This window comes from Heloderma suspectum, chromosome 1 (assembly GCF_057233095.1).
Source record: "Heloderma suspectum isolate Gila_16-S chromosome 1, 16-S_ref, whole genome shotgun sequence".
In the NCBI taxonomy this organism is placed as follows: domain Eukaryota; kingdom Metazoa; phylum Chordata; class Lepidosauria; order Squamata; family Helodermatidae; genus Heloderma; species Heloderma suspectum.
In genome coordinates, this window is record NC_139458.1 from 185,266,094 (window position 1) to 185,288,574 (window position 22,481).

Consider the following 22,481-nt stretch of genomic DNA (forward strand, 5'->3'; position numbering starts at 1 on the left):
TGTTAGGCCTTCAAAGTAGCTATGTTACTTCAAAGTAACAAGTTGGGGTTTTTTTAGTTTTTCTTTAAGTATTATAAAACAGTATGAATTAATGTTTGATAATGCTTTTTATGAATATGAAATTATGGCCATGATACAACAGAAAAAAATAATCTGTCAGATATAAAAGATATCACATCAAGTTGCAGGGGAGGAACCTCAGTAAAGAACCCAGACATGTAATACAGGGAAGCACTTCGCTGCTCCCTCCCTAAATCCCCAAATTTGTGAGACGTAATCCCATTCCCTGCACATAGACCTACTCTCCAAGTATGATTATTTGTTTTCATTATATTTGTACCCCACCTTTCCATTAGTTTGGTTTCCAAGGAAAATGCAAAGGCAGATGATGTGCATAGCTACAAATGGAACACTAAAATGCCAGTCTTGTTGCTCAATGCTCTCCCCCTGCCCACTTATCCACTCACTACTGCTGCCTCTTCCTCTTCCTTTTTCTGCGGCTAGGAAAAATTAAGAAAGCTCTTCTTCACTTCCAGGTTCCTGAGATAGGCAGAGGCTGTGCTGCTCAAGATGAGTAGATCACTCTTCCCATGCCCCCTTCTCAACCCGAATACGTGCACAGTGGAGCTGGGGGAGAGGGCAGTCATCAGTATCTGGCACCCATTGAAAGCTGTGGGGTCCCAGCACTGACATCTGCCCTGGGTCTTCCATCAGCCATGGGCTTATCTGGTGGGAGTGGCTGGGAAGCCACCATTTAAGATGTCCTACATTGCTACAGAGCACCCAATGTAGCATTCAGGGCCTCCATTTAAGAATTCCCACAATGCCCTGGAACAACAGTTCTTCAGGCACTCTGGGGCACTCTGGGAAATTTACATGGCAACATCTCAGCTGTTTGACGCTGCCACCAAGTAAGCCCACTGCCAAGGAGGCCACTGCTATAGGTCAGGTGCCACCAGATGGCAATTTCTTGAGGCACTCATAAAGCCCACTGACAGGTATCCCTTTCTTCTCATCCATGTGGGAACAAATGATACCGCCAAGCGGAGCTACGAAGAAATCATGTCAGACTTTGAAGCTTTGGGAAGGAAACTCAAGAACTTTGGGGCCCAGATAGTTTTCTCATCCATCCTTCCAGTAGTTAGAAGAGGGATAGAAAGGGAACGAAAAATACTCCGGGTGAATGACTGGCTACGAAGGTGGTGCCGATGAGAGATATTTGGATTCTAGGACCACGGGCTATACTTCCTGGAAGATGGGCTGTTGGCAAGGGACGGGTTGTACCTCACAAAGGATGGGAAGAATGTGTTTGGCCACAGCATGAAGAACTTCATCAGCAGGGCTTTAAACTGAATCCTACGGGGAAGGGAGATGTAATGTTGAGGGTAACAATGGACATACGTGCATGCACTGCAACGGAGAGAACAGCTCTGATAGCGCCCAATAATAGTCTTCAGGCACATGTAGGACTATGAAGCACATGGTCTTCGATGTCTATATACTAATGCCCAGAGTATGGGAAACAAACAGAACGAACTTGAACTCTTAATATAGGAGGGAAATTATGACTTGAAATTATGACTGAGACTTGGTGGGATGACTCTCATGACTGGAATACAGCAATTGAAGGATATAACTTGTTCAAAAAGAACAGGAGGAACAGAAAGGGAGGTGGGGTTGTGCTGTATGTGAAAAATACATATCTCTGCACAGAAATACAGGAGGATGAGCTTGGGCCCCATCAAGAGCATCTGGATCAAAATAAATGGAGCAAAGAATAAAAGGTGGTTGGAGTCTACTACTGGCCACCCAACCAAGGAGAAGACAAGGATGAAACTTTTGAAAAGCAAATTGCCAATGTTTCAAGGAGGCATGATGTAGTAGTAATGGGGGGGCTTCAATTTCCCCGATATTTGTTGGGAGACAAATTCTGCAAAACATGGCCCCTCCAGGAAATTCCTGACTTGTGTGGCGGATAACTTCCTCCTACAGAAAGTAGAGGAAGGAACTAGAGGATCGGCTATCCTTGACTTGATCCTAACCAACAGAGATGACTTCGTGGATAAAGGAGAAGTTACAGGAACTCTGGGGGAAAGCAACCATGTTATATTTGAGTTCTTGGTTCTAAGGGAAGCAAAAGCTGAGTGTAGTCAAATGCGTACCCTGGATTTTAGGAAAGCTGATTTTAATAAGCTCAGAACAATGATCAGTAAGGTCCCATGGCAAGCGACGCTAACGAGAAAAGGAGTCCAAGATGGGTGGGAGCTTTAAAAAAGGAAATTCTCAAGGCACAATCACAAACAATTCCAACAAGAAGAAAAGGTGGAAGACAACAGAAGAAGCCAATGTGGCTTCACAAAAAGCTTAGGGATGACCTGAAAACAAAAAAGGACACATATAGGAAGTGGAAAGAAGGCCAAATAACAAAGGAAGAGTACAGGCAGGTAGCACAGAATTGCAGGGATGGTGTCAGGAAGGCTAAAGCTGAGAACGAGCTGAGGTTAGCAAGGGAGGCTAAAAACAACAAAAAGGCTTTCTTCAGCTACGTGCACAGTAAAAGGCAGAGGAAAGAAATGGTTGTTCAGCTATTAAATAAGGATGGCAAAATGCTAACAGATGACAAAGAAAAGGCAGAGGTGCTGTATTCCTACTTTGGCTCAGTCTTCTCCCAAAAGAGGGTCTATGACCCCCCTGGCAAAGGCGAAGTACAGGCTGAAGGGGCAGGATTGCAGCTTGAGATCGATAGGCATATGGTCAAGGAACACCTAATTACTTTGAATGAGTTCAAATCTCCAGGGCCAGATGAACTGTATCCTAGAGTAATAAAGGAACTGGCAGAAGAACTCTCAGAAACGCTGTCTATTCTCTTTGAGAAATCATGGAGGACGGGGGAAGTGCCAGATGACTGGAGGAGGACTAATGTTGTCCCTATCTTCAAAAAGGGTAAAAAGGAGGAACCTGGGAACTACAGACCAGTCAGTCTGACATCAATCCCTGGGAAAATTCTGGAGCAGATGATAAAGCAATCCATCTAGAAGCACCTTGAAAACAATGCACTTATTACTCGAAGCCAACATGGATTTGTCAAAAACAAGTCCTGCCAGACGAATCTGATCTCATTTTTTGATCAAGTAACCTCCCTTGTGGTCCGTGGGAATGCTGTAGATATCATATACCTCGCCTTCAGCAAAGCTTTCGACAAAGTGCCCCATGTTATCCTGATGAGCAAACGAGCTCAAAGTGGGCTAGATGAAACAACGATCCGGTGGATCCACAGTTGGCTACAGAATCGGACTCAAAGAGTGCTTATCAATGGGACCTTCTCAAACTGGGGAGGGGTAACGAATGAGGTACCACAGGGCTCAGTCCTGGGCCCAGTGCTCTTCAACATTTTTATGAATGACTTGGAGGAGGAGGTGCAGGGAATGCTGATCAAATTTGCAGATGACACAAAATTGGGCAGGATAGCTAATACTTTGGAAGACAGAAACAAAATTCAAAGTGATCTGAATAGACTGGAGCGCTGGGCAGAAAACAACAGAATGATGACATTTAATAGGGATAAATGCCAAGTTCTGCACCTAGGAAAAAGAAACCAAATGCACAGTTACAAGATCGGGGATACGTGGCTCAACAACACTACAAGCGAGAAGGATCTTGGAATTGTTGTCGATCACAAGCTGAATATGAGCCAACAATGTGATGTGGCTGCAAAAAAGGCAAATGCTCTTTTGGGCTGCATTAATAGAAGCATAGCTTCCAAATCCCAGGAAGTACTAGTTCCCCTCTACTCAACACTGGTTAGGCCTCATCTGGAGGACTGTGTCCAGTTCTGGGCACCACACTTTAAGAAGGATGCAGCCAACTGGAGAAGGTTCAGAGGAGGGCAACAAAGATGATCAGGGGACTGGAAACAAAGCCCTATGAAGAGAGACTGAAAGAACTGGGCATGTTTAGCCCTCAGAAGAGAAGACTGAGGGGAGATATGATAGCGTTGTTCAAGTTCTTGAAAGGTTGTCACAGAGAGGAAGGCCAGGATCTCTTCTTGATCATCCCAGAGTACAGGACACAGAATAATGGGCTCAAGTTACAGGAAGCCAGATTCCAGCTGAACATCAGGAAAAATTTCCTGACTGTTAGAGCAATACGACAATGGAACCAATGACCTAGGGAGGTGGTGGGCTCTCCCACACTGGAGGCCTTCAAGACGAGGCTGGACAGCCTTCTGTCAGGGATGCTCTGACTTGGATTCCTGCAGTGAGCAGGGGGTTGGACTCGATGGCCTTGTAGGCCCCTTCCAACCCTACTATTCTATGATTCTATGATGGCCCCCTCTCGAGCCTGGAACTGGCCGTGGCTCCCAGGGAATGGCTGTTAAACTAGTTTATGGCTGTATGCTAGATGTGCCCAGTATGTTAATACCTTGCCTGGGATTTCAACTCCCACTTATTGTTCAGCCATGACAATAGTGTAGTCACCATTGTTTCCCCTCCCCATCCTCCCTCTACCGATTATGTAGAGATGGACCAGGGTGCATGACACAGCCCAGGGTTGGGGAGCCTCAGGCCCGGAGGCTGAACCTGGCCCTCCTGGGGTCCCAGTCTGGCCCTCCAGGGTTCCCCAGGTGGCCACACCCCTTCCTCTGGCCCCACCCCTTCCCAAACCATTGATTGTTCAGTGGTTCCTGGTATTTTCCCCATTCTAAAAGGCTGAAATGCCTTGACCAAGGCTAAGCTACTGGCGGTAAGAATTTTAAGCTAAATAGTTGGGTACTTTTTGTATCTTGGCCCTACCATTTTTGCCTTTGGCCTCACCCCTTTTGCCTTCACCCCCACCCAACAGGAATGCAGCCCTCAAAAGCTTCTCTGAAACTGAATTCGGCCTTTGAGGTGAGAGAGGTTCCCCACCCATGGCACAGTCTATTTGGAATAAGAACACTCACTATTGGCCTGTTCTTTAAGGGTGAATACAGAAACACATTCTAAGTGTGGTTTGAACATACATTCTTTGCACTGAAAACAAATGCCTTGGAACGTGGGGAATGTGTGTTCAAGCTACTTCTACCACACATTGGGTGAAAACTTGAGCTCTTTGCAGATGAGAACATAAGAAGAGACCTAAGGCCTATCCAGCATCCTGTTCCCTACAGTGGTCAGCCAGATGGCACTTGCAGAGTCCACAAGCAGGCCATGAGGGCAATAATTATCACCAGTGGAGGCTGGTGGCTCTGATGTCAGTGGGGCAGTGAATCTGCTCCAGGTTTCAGTCAGAACCAGTCAGAACTCTAGTGGAGCTCTCCAAGGTGCTTCTTTAGAGTTCTTGGATAGCTCCTTTAGAGTTCTGACTGAAACCCATCCCACTGATGTTGGAGCCACCAGCTGTCAGTGTTGGATCTGAGCCCATAGAGTCCCAAAGCAGCTCTGATTCTGAGGAGGAGATACAATCTGTGGGAAAGGAACTCTCTTAGGTTTCAGAGGCGCAGCTGGAGGGGGAGCCCCCTCTGCTCACATTCCTGGGAGCGACAGTGACCCTGGCATGGAAAGGGGGGGACAACCTGAGCTTTTAGACATGAGGTGCAGGCGCAGGCACAAGCGAGAGGTTGCAGGAGCCGAGCTGAGGTGCTCAGCCCGATTGGCTCAACGTCAACAGCTGTGCTCCAAGGCCCCACGGGAAAGGGGGAGAATTTCCCCTCCTACTCCTTAAGTTCAGAGAGTTGCCGTGCTTTTCTCCAAACGGAGACCAACTGATGTCCTAACTCTTGGAAACTCCTAGTAGGCTGTTCCTTTGTATTTCCTCTGAGTCTCAGGCAATTAGCATCTGTAAGCCTCATTAGGCTGAATGGAAATAAAGCCTTGGAAAGCAGCCCTTCTGTCTGACTGTTGATTCTAGCTATTGGAGGGTTCAGAAGACAACAGGAGTATTCCTGAGCCTGACACCAGCCTCCACTGGCTGGTACTCACCCACTTTTGCTTCCCAACAACTGGTGAGCATACTGCCTCTGAACCTGAAGGTTGCAAACAGCCATCATAACTAGTAGCCATTGATAGACTTATTCTCCATGAATTTGTCCTAAGCTAATAAGTTGACATGCTACATATAATGAATACATGGGGGTAGGTCTGTAAATTGCTAATAACTTGCTGAAGATAATGCCTTGGAACCTAACACTCCACAAATGAAACAGCTCCTTCAACCTGTGGAAGGAACTCTGATCCTTCAGAGGCTTCCACTGGAGGAAGAGAGGCAATTTCCAGCAGTTTCCCCTCCCCTTTGTAGCCCCCTGTGTCACTGCCCACACTCCTCTGAGAGGGTGTGCAAGGGGCTACACTGGGGAGAGAGACTTGGCCAAAAATGCCTCTCCCCCTCTTCCGCCAGCAGGAGCGTGCTGTTAACAGAACTCTGCAAAAAGGGACGCTTCCATCAATGGAGCCTTAGTTAGGATCCAAGCCAATTAAATGATTATGCCACCTTATGAAAAGACAGGAAAAGCATAAATATTGTGTGGACAGGTGATACAAGAAGTTGTTACAATTCCTTTATTGGGAGTTTTCAATTTGGCTTGAAACAATGGAAATAATTTCCAAAACCATGAGCCTGAAATGACATCAACAAATGCGTATTGAAGAGGTTTATTGGTAGGTGTACGAAGCCAAGAAATGTCCAAAATGCAAAATATCTTACATGATTCACCTGACTCAAAGGCATGGTTGTCTTCTCCAATTTTCTTAATACTACACAAAGTAATTGGTTCAGGCATGGTCAGCTTCCTTACGTTTCTACAAAAATGGAAGAAATTGTGGCTGTTGTTGTGACTTTTCAAGGCACATTACAATTTTCTACAGGTCTGGCAATGCTCTCATTTATACTCGTATGACTTCATGAGCCAAATGGGTTTTCCTGTAGAACTCAGTGAGGCCATGTGGTTCAGCCCCGTTGTATGTATTTATTTAACATATTTAAAACACCAATCTTCAGTCTGACAACTTCCAGCAAGGCTTACAATCAGTATTTGAGAACAAAAACAAAACCAGTGCACAGACACATCATATTTACAGTTAACAGTAGAGCAAACCAGCCTTACCTTGGTTCGTGGGGTTTCCTGCTCGTGTAGGAAGAGTCCTAGGCATATACAGCTGTACATGCATAGGGCTTTTTCAGACAAGTGCTGTATGCATGGCTGCAGGAGAAGCACATCTGGGGAAGGGCTAGCAGTGGGTCCCTTGTGTATTCAGTATACACATGAGGGGGGTTTTGTATGAACAGGCCTCTAGTCTCATTATTTGTTTTAATACTTTTCAACTCCACATGCATTACATTAGGCGTGGGCAACACATGGCCTGAAGGCTGCATTCATCCCCATGGCTGCCACACCGCTGATACTCATGGTGGGAGAGAAAAAGTAGTTTGCTGCCAAGTTACAGTGACAAACCACTATGGACTGCTAAACCAGCCAAGTTTAGCTTTAAAACAAGCTAAATTTGGCTGGTTTAGCCTTCTGTAATTGTTTGCCACTGAAATTCAGCAGCAAACCACATTTTTTTTTGCCACTGCTGCTGAATTCAGCAGTGGGCCCACAGCAGTAGGAGTGCAGCTTGTGGGAGGGTCAGGGGGGCAGCAAATGGCCCCTGCACCTCCCAAGGTTCCCCACACCTGCATTCGATTGTTTCAGGGCTTTCTATCTAGTTTAAGTTACAAGGAATCAACAGCTGGTGAAGACCATTATAAGCAACTCACAGCCAGTGCCAGGAACACTTTGGCTGTGTTATTGATATCTAAGTTTCCCCTCCTTTTCTGAGTTATATAACTAACTGAAGTGTGGCAGTGGTTTAAAGTATTTTGATGTGGGTTAAGGGCGTCCACCACAGGAAAGGAGAATAAAGGTTTTCTTGCACCCTTTCCTATGCCACCCCCGCGTAAACAATAATTTATTTCTACAGTATATATCAGGTCTTCTCAGACATTTTTCTGATAGTCAAATTCCCCTTCAGTTCATTCCTATCTTCCATTTTGCCTGCTTTGTGAGTCCTCTTTGGCCAAGAACACAGGGCACAGGAGTCGAAAATAAATATAATAATAATTCTTTCCATTACTCAGGAACAGGATCAGTTTAGATTTCCTACCTTAGGCTGCACCTCTGTCCCTCAGGTCTCCTGTAATCTTTAAATCTGTAAAGACTTTAGGAGTCTTTAAAAACAACAACAACAACAACAACAACAACAACAACCTTATTGTAAAGCTTCAGCTGTGGAAGTGGCTTCTGCAAGAGGTGAGACTAAAGGATGGCAGTCTGTAGAAATAGATTAATCTTTAGATTGTGGCTGTCCAGAGAGTATAGAAAATAGCAGTGGAGAGTGGGGGTAGAAATGGTGCAGTACCAAAGGGTTGCCCCTCTTCTCCCAGTTCTGCTGCTCCAACCCAATTCAGAGACCCTTCACTGCCCCCACCCTCCCCACACACATCTGCTTTTAAATAAAGTTTTAAATATCAGGACTTCCACTCAATTAATCTCCTGCATCAAATGAAGGCCAGATCTCCACCTTGTGTCATATCATTACGATCCCATCATGGTGACGCTATATCCCTCTTGTGCATTTATCCCTCGAAGGACACACAATGACATTTGTTGCAGTATATTGGACAATGTGGAATAAAAAGCAGGAAATAACACTACAAAAGCAGTATATCGACTGTATAATGTGCCCCAACAGTTATCAGTTCACTTCAATACCACTATAAAGTAATAGCGTAGATCTAGCCAAAGTTTAGACTTAATAGACTGTAAAAAAGAGATGTGACTGATTTCTTAAATAAATGCAACAAATTCACATTGCCAGGTGTTTCTGAAGCAGCATTTCAAATAATCACTTACTCTATACATCTTAAACCTCTAGTAACACAAAGCTTCCTAAAGCAAGTACTTCAGAGAAAACAACCCAGCTTAATATGTTTCACTAAGCAAGGTCACTTAGCCCTCAATTACAGCAAGAACATGGTCACAAGATATTTTGAAGTATCTTGTGGTCACACGATTGTTTTAAAATATATTTTTATTGTTAAAGTTGCTGAGGTATAGATTATGATTATGCTTTCTCATCCAAGCCTAAAATTGTAATAAAACTTTACTTACCAATGAAAGTTTTAAAAATAAAGAAACAGAGACACAAGTTCCAAGGATCCAGTTAAGTGAAATTAGCCAATAGCTTGTTCATCCTTTTCAACATCCACCAGTTTTCAGCCTAGTAACACATTTATTGGGATTTAAGCCCGTAAATTGTCATACACTATTTACACACAGGTCAGTAACCGTGTGGTCATCAGAGTTCGCTGACAGTCCCTGTAGAATTTTTAACTTGACTAAAATTATCGTATGCTGAACAGAAAAACTGGGGAAGATATTTAGCTTTGTTGAAATGTTATTCTCAAGGAACAGAAGAGAAATTCATGTACTTCCTTAGGGATGGGGGAGAATTCCGCCATGGACTCCAATGAGGCCGGCCCCCCGGGGTCCGTGGCGGAATGGAAGACTTAGCCCCGCCTCCAGGAGGAATCCTCTTCGGCTGGATCCTCCGGCTCCGGATTGCCAGCGATACAGCCGCCATGCCGTATCGCTGGTTGAAGGGAAGTGATCATGGACGCAAATGGCGTCCAGGACGCCATTTGCCACGGTGAAGGCCTTAGTTTAAGGTAAATGCAGCTGTAAATGGCTGTATTTTCCTTAAACTAAGGCCTTTACGGCCGCAAATGGCATCCTGGATGCCATTTGTGGCCGTGCTTTTCATTAATGCGATAGGCTATGCAAATATTTGCGTAGCCTATCACGTTAATAAAAAGCACGGATGCAAATGGCATCCAGGACGCCATTTGCGGCCATAAAGGCCTTAGTTTAAGGTAAATGCAGCCATGTATGGCTGCATTTACCTTAAACTAAGGCCTTTATGGCCGCAAATGGCGTCCTGGACGCCATTTGCATCCACAGTCAGTTCCCTCCCTTCAACCAGCGATATGGCATGGCGGCCATATTGCTGGCACTTCAGAGCTGGCCGGCAGCTCCGCGGAATCACTGTGGAATGTAGCTGGCCGAAGAGGATTCCGGGGGGGGGGGGGGAGGAACGGATCGCCTTCCCTCCTGCGGACCCCGCCCCCGGACGGCAGGTAAGCGTTCCACCCACCCCTATACTTTCTACAATTTCAGTAAGGCAATGTTATAATCATGTCTGATTATAGATATAAAATGAAGTGGAAAAATATATTTGGCTGGGACACACACTTTTCCCCTTACTCTTAGTATGTGGTTTAAATTCAAAAATCAATTTGAAAATTGTTATGGAAGGTCCATATTTAAAACTGATGGTTGGAGGGGGGTGTTTTTGTTTAAAAAAAAAACTGTTTCTGTTCTTGCCAAAATTTTCACACAGCTTCCATTCCCACCTTCTTCACCTGGAGGTTGAACAGCTAACCAGCCAGAGAGTTGATGGTGCAAAAGGCCATCTCGATTTGACCTAGCTTGGAAATGTTATTTAAAGCTGTCTGGGAAAGTCATTTAAACAGTGGTGTAGTGATCAGTTTTGAAGTGGAGGCACTCACTTTATTTATTTATTTATTTATTTATTTATATTGACAACATTTATATACCACTCCACATCTAAACAGATTCTGGAGCAGTGAACAATAAAAGATAAAAGAATAAACCACCATATTAAAATTTGTTATTTTTAAAAACAATACCATTAAAAACCATGGCTGGTGAGTGAAGGAAGGCTTCCTGAAATAAAGATGTTTTCCCCAAAAACAACACAATGTTTGTTCCTGCCTCACCTCCAGAGGCAAGGCGTTCCATAGAAAGGGGGCTACCACACTGAAGGCTCTTCTCCAGGTGGACTCCAATTGAGCCATAGGTCCGTGCAGAACCATCAGGACCATGCCCTCTGATGACTCAGTGACCTCACAGGTTGACCACCCAAATGGGTCATCCATCTCCGCAGGAGGGAAATGACTCCATGAGTTCAAATCTCACCAGGAAATGGTCTCACCATGACAATGAGGTTACTTGAACCCCTGCCCCCTTTTCAGACTACTCATCTCACAGCTTGGAGCAAAGACCAAATCAAGGATATGGCCTGCTTCATGTGTTGAGCCAATGACAAAGTGAGACAGCCCCATGGTTGTCATGGAGGCTACGAAGTCCTGAGCCAGGGCTCCAGAGACAGCCTCAGCATAGAATTTAAAGTCACCATTGTCCTGGGTTCCTCCTACACCATGCTTGAGGCCACCTCTGGTCAGGGAGGTTGCTGGGTGGTGGTACACCAGCAGCTTCCCTAATCTGTCCTTATGGCCCAACACCAGGTGCAACCCTTCAAGGCCAGCTCCAAGGTGGAGTGGTTTCCTGGTGAGAGAGATGGAAGCTCTGTAAACCACGTGACTGACTCCCCACCCCATCCACTGGCCCTCCAGCCTATGTTGGTGCAGCACCAAGTACCCAGGTGGGCAGAAGTGGGTCAGGTCAACCCCACTTAGCTCACCCACCCAAGTCTCAATAATACATGCCAGATCACTGTTCTAACCCATGATTAAATTGCACTTTCGCGATCGTCTGTGTTGAGAATCTACTCTAGCAACCTGACTCAGAGAGAGAGAGATAGTAAAGCATACACCTAGCAGGCTACTCCCACCCCTACCCCACCTCAGCTAGCCTCAAGAATGTTCATACATTCCTACAAACCAGAAGAAAATTAGCTCCCAGTAAGTGGCAGGGAGCCAGGCCAGATATCAGTACCAGGCACAAACTAGCCTTGAGCATCTAACAGAACAAAATCATTTGCTGCTTCCCAGGCAGAGCCAGGCAAATATCTCTCCTGAAAAAAATAACAAGAAAAAGAAGCATCACACAGGGGGCCTAGGCTTGACGGAGAACCCATGCACATAAATTGTGAACAGTTGAGATGCACCACTAGCTCCTCGATATTACAGTGGTCTTCCGCATGTCCACTGCAAACATTCAGGCAGCTGTGTTGATCCAGATCAACAAACTAGTTCTAGACATTTTCATCTCTACCAGAAGCAGGTCTTTTGTAAAGCTATTGGGTCTTCATTGCCCATTCAAGACCAACCCATGGCGAAACACTTTGCATTACAACAGGGAACAATGTATTGACCTAGTTTGCATGACACGCTGGGATCACCATGGGTTATTTAACCCACGATGACCCATGGCATATGCCAGGCATGTGCAGGTGCCCTTCTAAATATGCAACCCCGATAGGGTTGCAGCAGCATGTCGTCTGAACCCTGCCACTGTGGGTTATTTGAGAGTTAAATAACCCACGGTTTGTAGTTGCCCACAGTGAGCCTGGTGTGTCATGTGAACTGGCCCATTGTTGCTGGGAAAATTCATTCCCCCCCAGCTACTGTGAAGATTGAAGCTAGGTTCAGAGGGGGCAGGGAATTCTGAGAGGGGGTGGGGGTGGCAGATGACATCAGCATCCCTGCTAATCAAAAAGTCCTGGAGCTTTGGCTTGTGAGTCCTGGCTCCACTACACCACTGCATTTAAGGGTTCACCTCCCACAGCAATGTTTGCAAGAAGTGTGATGCAGATAGTGGCTTCCAGAGCTCATGCAGAGTTCTTATGACATCAAGCGGTATATAAGTAATTTAAATAAAATAAATAATAAAATAAATGTAGCTCCCAGCAGAGAGATTACCACTTTGGAATTCACAAGTAGCTATAGGCAGGAATGTCCATCGCTGTGGAGTCCAGCCCTTTGGGGGCTCGACTGACTCCCTCTACACCCCCAGCTTGGTTTGCCTTTGTGAGCCAAGATGGGGGTTTGTTCCCAAAATCCAGTAACTTTTTCCCATTTTGCAGAAGTCTGTTATTTTGCAAACTGCAGCCATCATTTTGGCAAATTATGGCTATAATTTGTGGAACAACAGACTTCTACAAAAGGGGGGAAAGTTCCCCCCGCTGCTGCTGCTGCACACACCCCTCACGCTCTCCTTGCTGGTGTCAGTATCAGCAAGGACAGCACAAGGGGTGGGCGCACGGTGGCAGGCAGCAGTGGCGGGGAGGGAGTTGGAGGGGCCATGGAAATCTGGTGAGCCCAAAGAGGGCTGGATTTCCCAGCCACTGGCATCCTTAACTATGATAAGTCATTTTTCTTTCTTGTTCCTGTTGATGTTCTTGTTACATGTTTTTATTACTAATGGAAACCCTTTTTGAGGAATGTGACATCTACAATAGTAATAGAGGACGTGTGTCTGTCTGTCTGTCTGTCCATCCATCAGTGCCATAGTGCCAAGACCATGAAACTTAGACATCAGAAACTTGGCATGAATACTAAGGAGACCCTATGGGTGTGCACCCAGGGTTAGTTAGTTGTTAAAATGCATTAATTAATTTTAATTAACTGTTTCAGTGTGTTTTTAAACCTGCAGTATTGCCTTCAGTTAGATCATGGCATCTGGCCCCATTACTTCCTGGCATATAGAAGGGGAAGAAATGGAAGCAGTGACAGATTTTACTTTCTTGGGCTCCAAGATCACCGCAGATGGTGCCTGTAGCCATGAAATTAAAAGACGCTTGCTCCTTGGGAGGAAAGCTATGGCCAACCTAGACAGCATAGTAAGAAGCAGAGACATCACCTTGCCGACAAAGGTCCATCTAATCAAAGCTATGGTTTTCCCAGTAGTAATGTATGGCTGTGAGAGCTGGACTATAAGGAAGGCTGAGCGCCGAAGAATTGATGCTTTCGAACTGTGGTGCTGGAGAAGACTCTTACGAGTCCCCTGGACTGCAAGGAGGTCAAATCAGTCCATACTAAAGGAAATCAACCCTGCGTGCTCATTGGAAGGACAGATACTGAAGCTGAAGCTCAAGTATTTTGGCCACCTAATGCGAAGAGAAAACTCTCTGGAAAAGACCCTGATGCTGGGAAAGACTGAAGGCAAAAGGAGAAGGGGTCGGCAGAGGATGAGATGGCTATATAGCATCACCGATGCAATGAATATGAACTTGAGCACACTCCGGGAGAGAGCGCAGGACAGGAAGGCCTGGCGTGCTGTGGTCCATGGGGTCACGAAGAGTTGGACACGACTGAACGACTGAACAACAACAACAACAACAATTGCCTTCAGTCACTAGGTGGCTGACTTCTTTAACCAGCCCATTGTTTTGCAGTCAATGCAGTTTGAAGCCAGGAAGGAATAGCCCAAGCCCAACAGAACTAGACAGCTTCTTCCTGCTGCTGCTGTAGGGTAGCCACACCTCAGGAGAATGGAGTGGACAGACCACTCCCTTAGGAGGCTATAGAGGTGCACCATGCCATGGGCCATGCCTGGGGGTGCCAGCAGGCATGATTTCACTCAGATGGGATGGGCACAACTCACCCAACTCTGATAGTTGTGTAAGTTCACTGGAAGTCTTCATTATATTGATCTGAGGGTTATTCCAACTTGTATGAAGCCAGCCCCATTCACCAGCTTATTTATAGAAAAGCCAAATAAGATGTTTTTGAAAGCTGATCAATGGAAAAGCTGATTTCTGATTCGTGTTTCTTCGTTGTTTTTCAGGAACAATAAATATGCCATATAATGGGACTGACTTTGCTGGAGTTTCCTTTGTAGGCTTCTCTCTCCACTCCCAGCCTGATTTGCCAGAAGCAGGTCCCATTGCTTCCCGCAGCCTTCCCCAATCCTGTATGGCCATTGGAATGATGCGAGTTGCAGTCCAGCACCTTTGGAGGTCACCAAGTCAGGGAAGGCTGGTTTCCAGTGTAACTTACTTCCAAGTCGGCATGCACAGAATTGCAGCTTTGGACCCATGAACTTCACACTTTCCGTTTAGCACTGCAAGCAGGGCTGCAAGCAGGCTGCCAGGCTGTAACCCAGAGATGGCGCATTTCCCATGAAAAGGCTGTGGGATATGATATGGGAGGAATAGAGCAGGAGAAGCTGTGGCCGCATCAGCTCCGTAACATCTAAAAGAAAATGTGTCACCTCTCAGGAAACATCAGGGCCAGATCAGGGCCAAGAAAGGCTCAGGGCTAGCAGATTGTAGTGGGCCACATACATGACCCCCAACACTGAACTCACAGCTAAGGCATTTGTGCATGCACACACAGAAGTGGTGACTGGTGCCCACTGTGGCTGGTGGAGCAGAGGGCAGGGCAGCCAATGTTAGGTGGAGCCAGGCATAGCCAGATTAACCACAGGGCTAAGGGGGCTTGAGCCTCTGACCGAAGGTATCAGGAGGCCCACTGCCACCTGCACCTGGCCAGTGCTCTTTCGTATTCGAGCAGTGCCAGTTTCTTCTGTGGTGCACCACTCCTTATAATGCATCTCCATGAACACTGTGTTTACATTAAAAAAAAAAATGGAAAGGAAGAGGATGAGGGGTACTCATTTTAGGGCTGCTAAAATGGTGCCACGCTTCTGCCACACTGTCCTCAGTGAACTTTTGTTGTGGTTCTTAGCAACAGACAAGGAGGATAGACTCAAAGGGGGTGTTGTTGTGGCTGGCGTGGAAACTAATGATTGGCAGCACCATTTTGGGCTGCATTAGCCCTCATTGGGGGCTGTGAGATTGATAGTGTATGGGGAGGAGCGTGCAAGCCTGCCTCTGCCCTCCCGTTCTGATGGCTTGTGGAAAGGCTTGTGCCAGCTTGCTTGTCTCTCTGTCTTGGAGTCATTGTTGGCATCTAATGCGTCACTCACTCACTCACCGTGCACACAGTCTCACTCTGACTGAGTCACTCTGACTGAGTGTCACTGCTGGTGTATTGCTGCTCAGTGTTGATAGTTGAGTCAGCACATGTGAGTTATTTTTGCTTTGCTTGCTCACTTAATTGCTCAGTTCTTCTTGCTCAGGTGGAGAAGGATGAACAGTGTTGTGGAAAGGCTGTCACCTGCCCTGCCTGCCCTTGCCCGCCCCTGCCTTGACAGCAGTGGGTGCTGCAGGATGAGGCTTTTTTTGGCACCATCGCCATGCTTCATTGATGGCTTTACAGGGAACCCAGATGACATCACCTTCTACTCATAACTCTCCCGTATTTTCCCACCCCTGCTTCCATCTTTCTTCTTAACACAGACAATCTGTTAAGTAAGAAAAGATGGAACAGCTGCACAAGGCTGCAAAAGGCCTTCTGATTACTAGCACGAAGAGCCCTCTGCCTGGAAGCACCCACAGTGCATGCACAACGACAGTGTGAGATTCCTGCCTTCATCTAGTGAGAATTCCCCTTCTCTAAGGCCTTTCTCACCCCAGCAGGAACTACCTTCTCTCTCACACACTGGGTTTCACTGCCATCAAGAGCTTTAAGGCTTCGGTCCAACCCTTTACTCAGTCCTCTATCTGTGAGGACACACAGACTTTACTTATAACCTTGTTGTTGTTGTTCAGTCGTTAAGTCGTGTCCGACTCTTTGTGACTCGTGGACTACAGCACGCCAGGCCTTCCTGTCCTCCGCTCTCTCCCGGAGCGTGCTCAAGTTCATATTCATTGCATCGGTGATGCTATCTAGCCATCTCATCCTCTGCCGTCCCCTTCTCCTTTTGCCTTCAATCTTTCCCAGCATCAGGGTCTTTTCCAGTGACTTTTCTCTTCACATATAACCTTGTACTGTTCCCCTTATACCTTCCCCTTATGTAGCCAAGAGCAGAAGGCGTAGGATTTATAAACAAAGAAAGCTTTGTTGATTATAGTAATAAGTTGCTGAATAATAAACAGGTAACTCTTAATGGCTTCATCAATATATGTTCTTCCATAAACCATTCTCTAAGTCACAATCTCAAACAATCACTTCACAAATCCCCACAGACCTCCTCCCCCCCTCTATTTCCTGTCCTAAAATCCTAACCCTATCTCTATCTTATCTCATCACATATCCTATCTCTGATCTTATCCCTCATTCCTAGTCCCTGTCTCTGATCTAAACCATCTCACATCAGTTCTCTGTCTGACTCTCACAGCAAAGCACACAGTTGATATAGCACACACACTTCACCCCCCTTCACTCTCTCAGCCAATCATCACACATATGCAAATCCACCATTCTCCATGTCACTCATCTGTCTCTCAATCCACAGAAATGCTCACCACAAAATACAGAGATATAACTGGAATACACAACCATAACCATAGACTTATTATATACAAATGTGTAATGTCACACTCCCCCCTCAACGAAAGCAGAAACCTGATCTTGTGCCCAAGGTTGCAGCATCCATGGGGAAATGCAGTCCTTTCTTTGCCTCAGGTCACAGGCACCTCCGAGGCTCCACATTATGACCCAATCTCCACCACCAAACTGTCTTTTCCTAGGAACTGCACAATGTCTAACTGGCACTTTCGCTGTTCTCAAGTCCCTCTCTGAAGCACAGTGCTGGTGATCTTCTTGGGCTGAAGCCAGGTCCACATGCAATGATCCATCCGCAGGAGGAATCCTCCTGTCCAGGAACAAGCATACAGCTGCTCCACCACCCACATGATGGCCACACTCTTTGTCCTCACTGCCTTCCCCTCTCCAGGATAACTTTTGGCTGAGACTGTTGTCACAATCTTCCTCTCAGCTTCTGCCACTGTGCCACATCACTCCAAATCCTGAATCTTCTTCCTCTATAGTAACTAGACAGGGCCACTTGAGATCAGGTGCATTCACTGCTGGCTTCGCAGTGAAGAAGTACAGCTGTGTTCCAAGCCATTGACAATGAACTTGATAACACTGTTCTACACTTTGTAGTGTCTGATCAAGTGACTCTCTGCCCCTCTTGATAGCTTTTATCTTACGCTGGACCTCCCATTGCCTCTGGTAGACCCAACCATGCTTAAGTAGCCAAGGATCCAGATATCCATATCTCCTTTTTTCCCCCCTCTCAAAATACTAAAACCTGGGGTCATCCTATGAAGCTGATTGGTGGGAGATTCAGGACAGATAAAAAGAAGCACTTCATCACACAGCACGTAAGTTAAACTATGGGATTCACTACCACAGGATGTAGCGATGGCCACCGATTTGGATGGCTTTAAAAGGGGGTTAGACAAATTCCTGGAGAAGTCTATCAATGGCTACTAGTCTTGATGGCTATGTGCTACCTCCAGTACCGGAGGCAGTGAGCCTAGGTACACCAGTTGCTGGGGAACATGGGTGGGAGGCTGCTGTTGCACTCTTTCCCCGCTTGTGGGTTCCTGGTTGACAGCTGGTTGGCCACTGTGTGAACAGAATGCTGGACTAGATGGAGCCTTTGTCCGACCCAGCATGGTCTTTCTTATGTTCTTAATACAGAGCAGAGGACTGAAGGAAGTGAGCTTTACTGTGTACTCAAAAAGAATGCTCAAAGGACATCAGTGTTTGTGCTCCACACACACACACACACACACACACTGAAAGGCTGCTCCAGGAAAAACTGCTGGGGGCAAAAACATACTCCCTACGGGAGACCCTCTAGCAAGAGGGTGCCCTGTGAGAGATGCACTCCCTCCCTGCTGACAGCAGCAGTTCTACCACGAGCAGCCTTTCAAAGGAGTCCATATCACAGGGGTGTTGAATCTCTTTGATCCCAAGGGCCGAATTCTGTTTTCGAGAAGCTCTCTGAACGATCCATGGTTGTGGGAAAGGGGCACAGCCATCTGGGGAACTCCAGAGGGCCAGATTGGGACCCCTGGAGGGTCAGACCTGGCTCGTGGGCTTGCAGTCCTGCAACCTTGCCCTATTCATACCACCAGTTTAGACAGGAGCTGCTTAGATGGGCTGCATGACCCAGGCTAGAGGTGTGTACAGAGTTCAGGCAGGCAGCCTATTCAAGCCATGTCTACCTTGGTTGTGCTTTCAACATTTCGATCAGGGGCACACCTAGAGTCAAGCACCATGCTTTGAATTCTAATCCCCCCCCCAGCCTTATGTGAAAGTCCATGTGCAGAAGGAAAGGCCTAGAATGGTCTCCTAGGCAATGGAGTGAATCAAACTTCGTATCATGGAGCGTCAGGTCTGAGTTGGCAAATACTATATGCTCATGCTATGACTTACTAGATATGAAAAAGCACCACACTGAAAGGTATTGGTTAGAAAGGGAGTGGTATTCAACAGAGAGAACAATGAATCGCTCTCAGGGTGTATACTTTTCTGTCAACTCTCTGGGATATTGCATCACATATAGATATTTCTTTTTCCAAGGAGGTTATATCCAGGCACAAGTGATCGTATGGTTACAGCATGTTTATCAAGGGGAAACAGCTTTTGTGTGTCAAAACAACTAACCCTAAGTGCAGAGTTGCCAGCTCTCCCTCCCTCCCCCAACCCCCAGCGCAAAAACGCCTGTGCCATCAGAAGCTGAATAACAGACAGAAATTTAGCAGGTGACATTTCCCCCAGAAAGGAGAGATTAAGCAAAAGGAAAAGCTTTGTCTGCAAAATTTTCTGCCTATCACACAGCTGTTAAGGGCACAGGAGCCCTTCCCTAAAAAGGTGGTAAGTGGCGTCTTTGACAAACCGTACTATTTTCTGCTGCATGAGCAGAATTGTTTGGCTCCAACTGTGTTGAAATTTGCTTACTGGATTCAACCTCTACACAAAGCCTGGAACCGTAACTGGCTCATTAACAAGGCCCTTCTGTACTAATGGTAGCCTAAACATACCAAATTTGGTTGAATTGTGTGGGTGTGGAGGGTCAAAGTTACTCACCCGCTTTTGTCACTGTTTTGTCATGGTGGCAGCAGCCCTTTTGGTGCTCCCCTCTGCAGCTGCTATCTTTATTTCCCAGAATGCTCCCTCTTTGTGCTACGGAAACAAGCATCAGTACCAGCCCCCTAAAGTTTACTGAAATAGCTCAAACATTTCACCACACAAGAATGGGGTGTGTCAAAATGGGGCCAGGGGAGAGAATATCAGCTCAACCGTATGTATCTTCTTTGCAGATCTCTTAATATAGGCCTATATCAGGGTTTCTCCTATGCCAAGCACAGAGAAGGAGGGCGTCTGAAGCCTGGGTTGTGCTTTATTAGTTATTACATTTCTATACCAACCAATGGCTGAAGCAGTCTTAAATGTAATGCACTGTGCCTGAGTACAACACACCTACTAAATATAAATATCTGCCATTAAAAATAATTTTGAAATGTATTATTATTATTATTATTTATTACATTTCTATACCGCCAAATAGCTGGAGCTCTCTGGGCGGTTTACAAAGATTAACAAAGTATTTGTCTTGATATCACATTCTGGACCCTGGAATGTTCAGTTCTGTGTTTATTCTTACAACAGATGGCAAATTAATATAAAAGAGCCATAAAGACAGCCAGGCTGAAAGAAAATCCAGAGTATAACAAAATGTCACCATTATAAGCTCTTTTCTTATTACCTGCAAAGTTATAAAAGTAATTTTAGATTAACTAATTATTTTATTAATTTATATCGTACCCTTCAGTTTACAATAGAACTCCCAGGGTGACTTGCAATAATAAAACAATACGAACACAACACATTTCAGCAGTGGTGAATCTTGAAGTGCAGGTGCTGGCCATGACAGTCCCCAAGCCACCCTCCTAAGGAGCATCCAAAATTGCAGGCAGCTGGGTTGATCCATATTAACAAGCCGGTCTTCATCTCCTCCAGGAGAAGTATTTTGTAAAGTGGATAGGTCAACACCAGGCCACCCCAAAATCCTTTTCATTACATATTGTTGCTGGGGAGATTGCTGGTAAGCTTGAAGGGATCACAGAAGAACTGTGTGGGGTGGCAGATTATGTCATTGTCCCTGCTAATCAAAAAGTCCTGGTGCTTCAACCCTGTAAGCCCTGGCTTCACTACAATACCGCATTTCAATTAACACCATAAAAATGTAATAATTTAAGATAATTTGCTGAAAAAGTAAGTAACTCATCTAAACTGTTACACCAGAATTGCGTATGAACCCCAAAGCAGGAAACACTATGGTGACTCACTAGCTGAACGAATACACATCTGGAATGTAACTCATTTATGTAATGAGCAACATGACTCACGAATGCAAACTGAACCTGCAACTTGTTTATGGCTCGAGTCAGATACCATCATCAACTCCCTATGATACCATAATTTATAAAGTCAAAGGATTCTCCTGTGTGGGAGTAATAGATTTTAATATTTCCAACTTGAGGAAGAAGAGACACAACCAAACAAACATCTGGACTTGCCATACTTGTGAGGAGCCCTCCCTTTAAGAGCAGCTTGCCATAATATTTTCTTCAGCTAAGTAAGTACCAATTCCATTTTTGATGTCATTGTTTTACTAATTGGTTAAAAGTGTAACCAATTTTACTGATTAGTTACAAGAAGCTAAAAGTGTGAACTCTGTGCCAGCAATTCTCTGGTTCAAATCTCCACACATGGAATTTACTTGGGAGCCTTAAGCAAAGTGCCTCTTAGCCCCCTCATCACCTGTAACATGGGGACAATCGTGATGATCTACCAAGAAGGGTTGTTGCAAAGATTATAGAGATAATGCATGTAAACTATTCTGTTAACTTAGAAAAAAACTGCTACATAACTATTAAATGTTATTAATTATTCTAGCCACTCTTTCCTGACATGGGCAGAATTATAGGGCAGAATTATATTCTCATTGTATTCAAATTACAGTAAATTGTTTCCAACGTGGTGGTGGTGGAACAAGGATGTCCTCTGCTGATGTTGCTTGCTTTTATATCTAGAATGGGCTAGGCTTGTCATTTCTCCTTTTTTTCTGCCAGAGCTCCTGTGCCTTTAAGAGTTGAATGACAGTAAGAAATTCTACAGATGGGTTGGTGTCCCATGTATGGGACAGCAATGGCGGGAAGAACTCCTCCAGTTGAATTTGCCTGCTGGGGAACTGTTAAAGACAAACAGTCTCACAGATATTGGCAGGGACCTGCCACTGGTCACCTAACCTGACAGTGGCTTTCCAGGGAGGGGCCATAGCTCAGCAGTAGAGCACATGCTTTGCATGTGCAAGGTCTCCCAGCATCTCCAGGTAGTGCTAGGAAAGAATCCTGTCCAAAACCCTGGAGAACTGCTGCCAGGCAGTGTTGACAATACAAACTAGATGGACCCATGGTCTGACTCAGTATAAGGCAGCTTCCTATGTTCCTGTGCTCCAGGTGGTCAAACAGAAGTTTGGTAGTCATAAAACCCTGATACTACTTGTGACACTTGGAGAAATGAGAGGATGCACCTGAGACAATGTTAAAATTAAAAATATTATCCAAGTATCCCATCCTGACACAGTGCGCTGAGCAATTGCATGTGGGAGATGCTATGGTAGAATTAGCAGGTTACCAGCTCTCTCTTTAACAGTCCCATAGCCATGAAGGAAGATATAGTTGGGCTTCTCCTGCCTGTAGGGCAAAATGAGATCAAACTAATAAGAGGGGAGGCTGAGGCTACTTAGGCAATGGGCCAAGGGAACAAGTGAGGCAGGAAGGGCTGCATCCTTCTTTTCAGAACCGTTAAGAAAGAAAGGAGGGTCTTCCAGG

At 45.6% G+C, this 22,481-nt stretch overlaps 2 protein-coding genes across 3 annotated transcripts in view; one reads left to right on the forward strand and one right to left on the reverse strand.

Moving 5' to 3' along the window:
- ABCB11 (ATP binding cassette subfamily B member 11) overlaps nucleotides 1–9,259 on the reverse strand; it is an 80,212-nt gene extending 70,953 nt beyond the window's left edge. The window contains exons 1-2 of one of the 2 annotated variants that reach the window (XM_084812252.1): nucleotides 9,128–9,259; nucleotides 6,682–6,776 (exon numbers count right to left, since the gene is read on the reverse strand). In XM_084812252.1, the coding sequence (XP_084668378.1) occupies nucleotides 6,682–6,757 (76 nt within the window). In that variant the 5' untranslated portion in view covers nucleotides 6,758–6,776; nucleotides 9,128–9,259. Of the gene's footprint in view, nucleotides 1–6,681; nucleotides 6,967–9,127 lie in introns of those variants that run through there. The other variant, XM_084812263.1, reaches the window with a different exon arrangement.
- DHRS9 (dehydrogenase/reductase 9) overlaps nucleotides 1–22,481 on the forward strand; it is a 50,843-nt gene that overhangs the window by 12,977 nt on the left and 15,385 nt on the right. The window contains exon 5 of the mRNA XM_084812276.1: nucleotides 21,128–21,223. The gene's annotated coding sequence lies outside the window, so the exon portion shown is untranslated. The remainder of the gene's footprint in view (nucleotides 1–21,127; nucleotides 21,224–22,481) is intronic.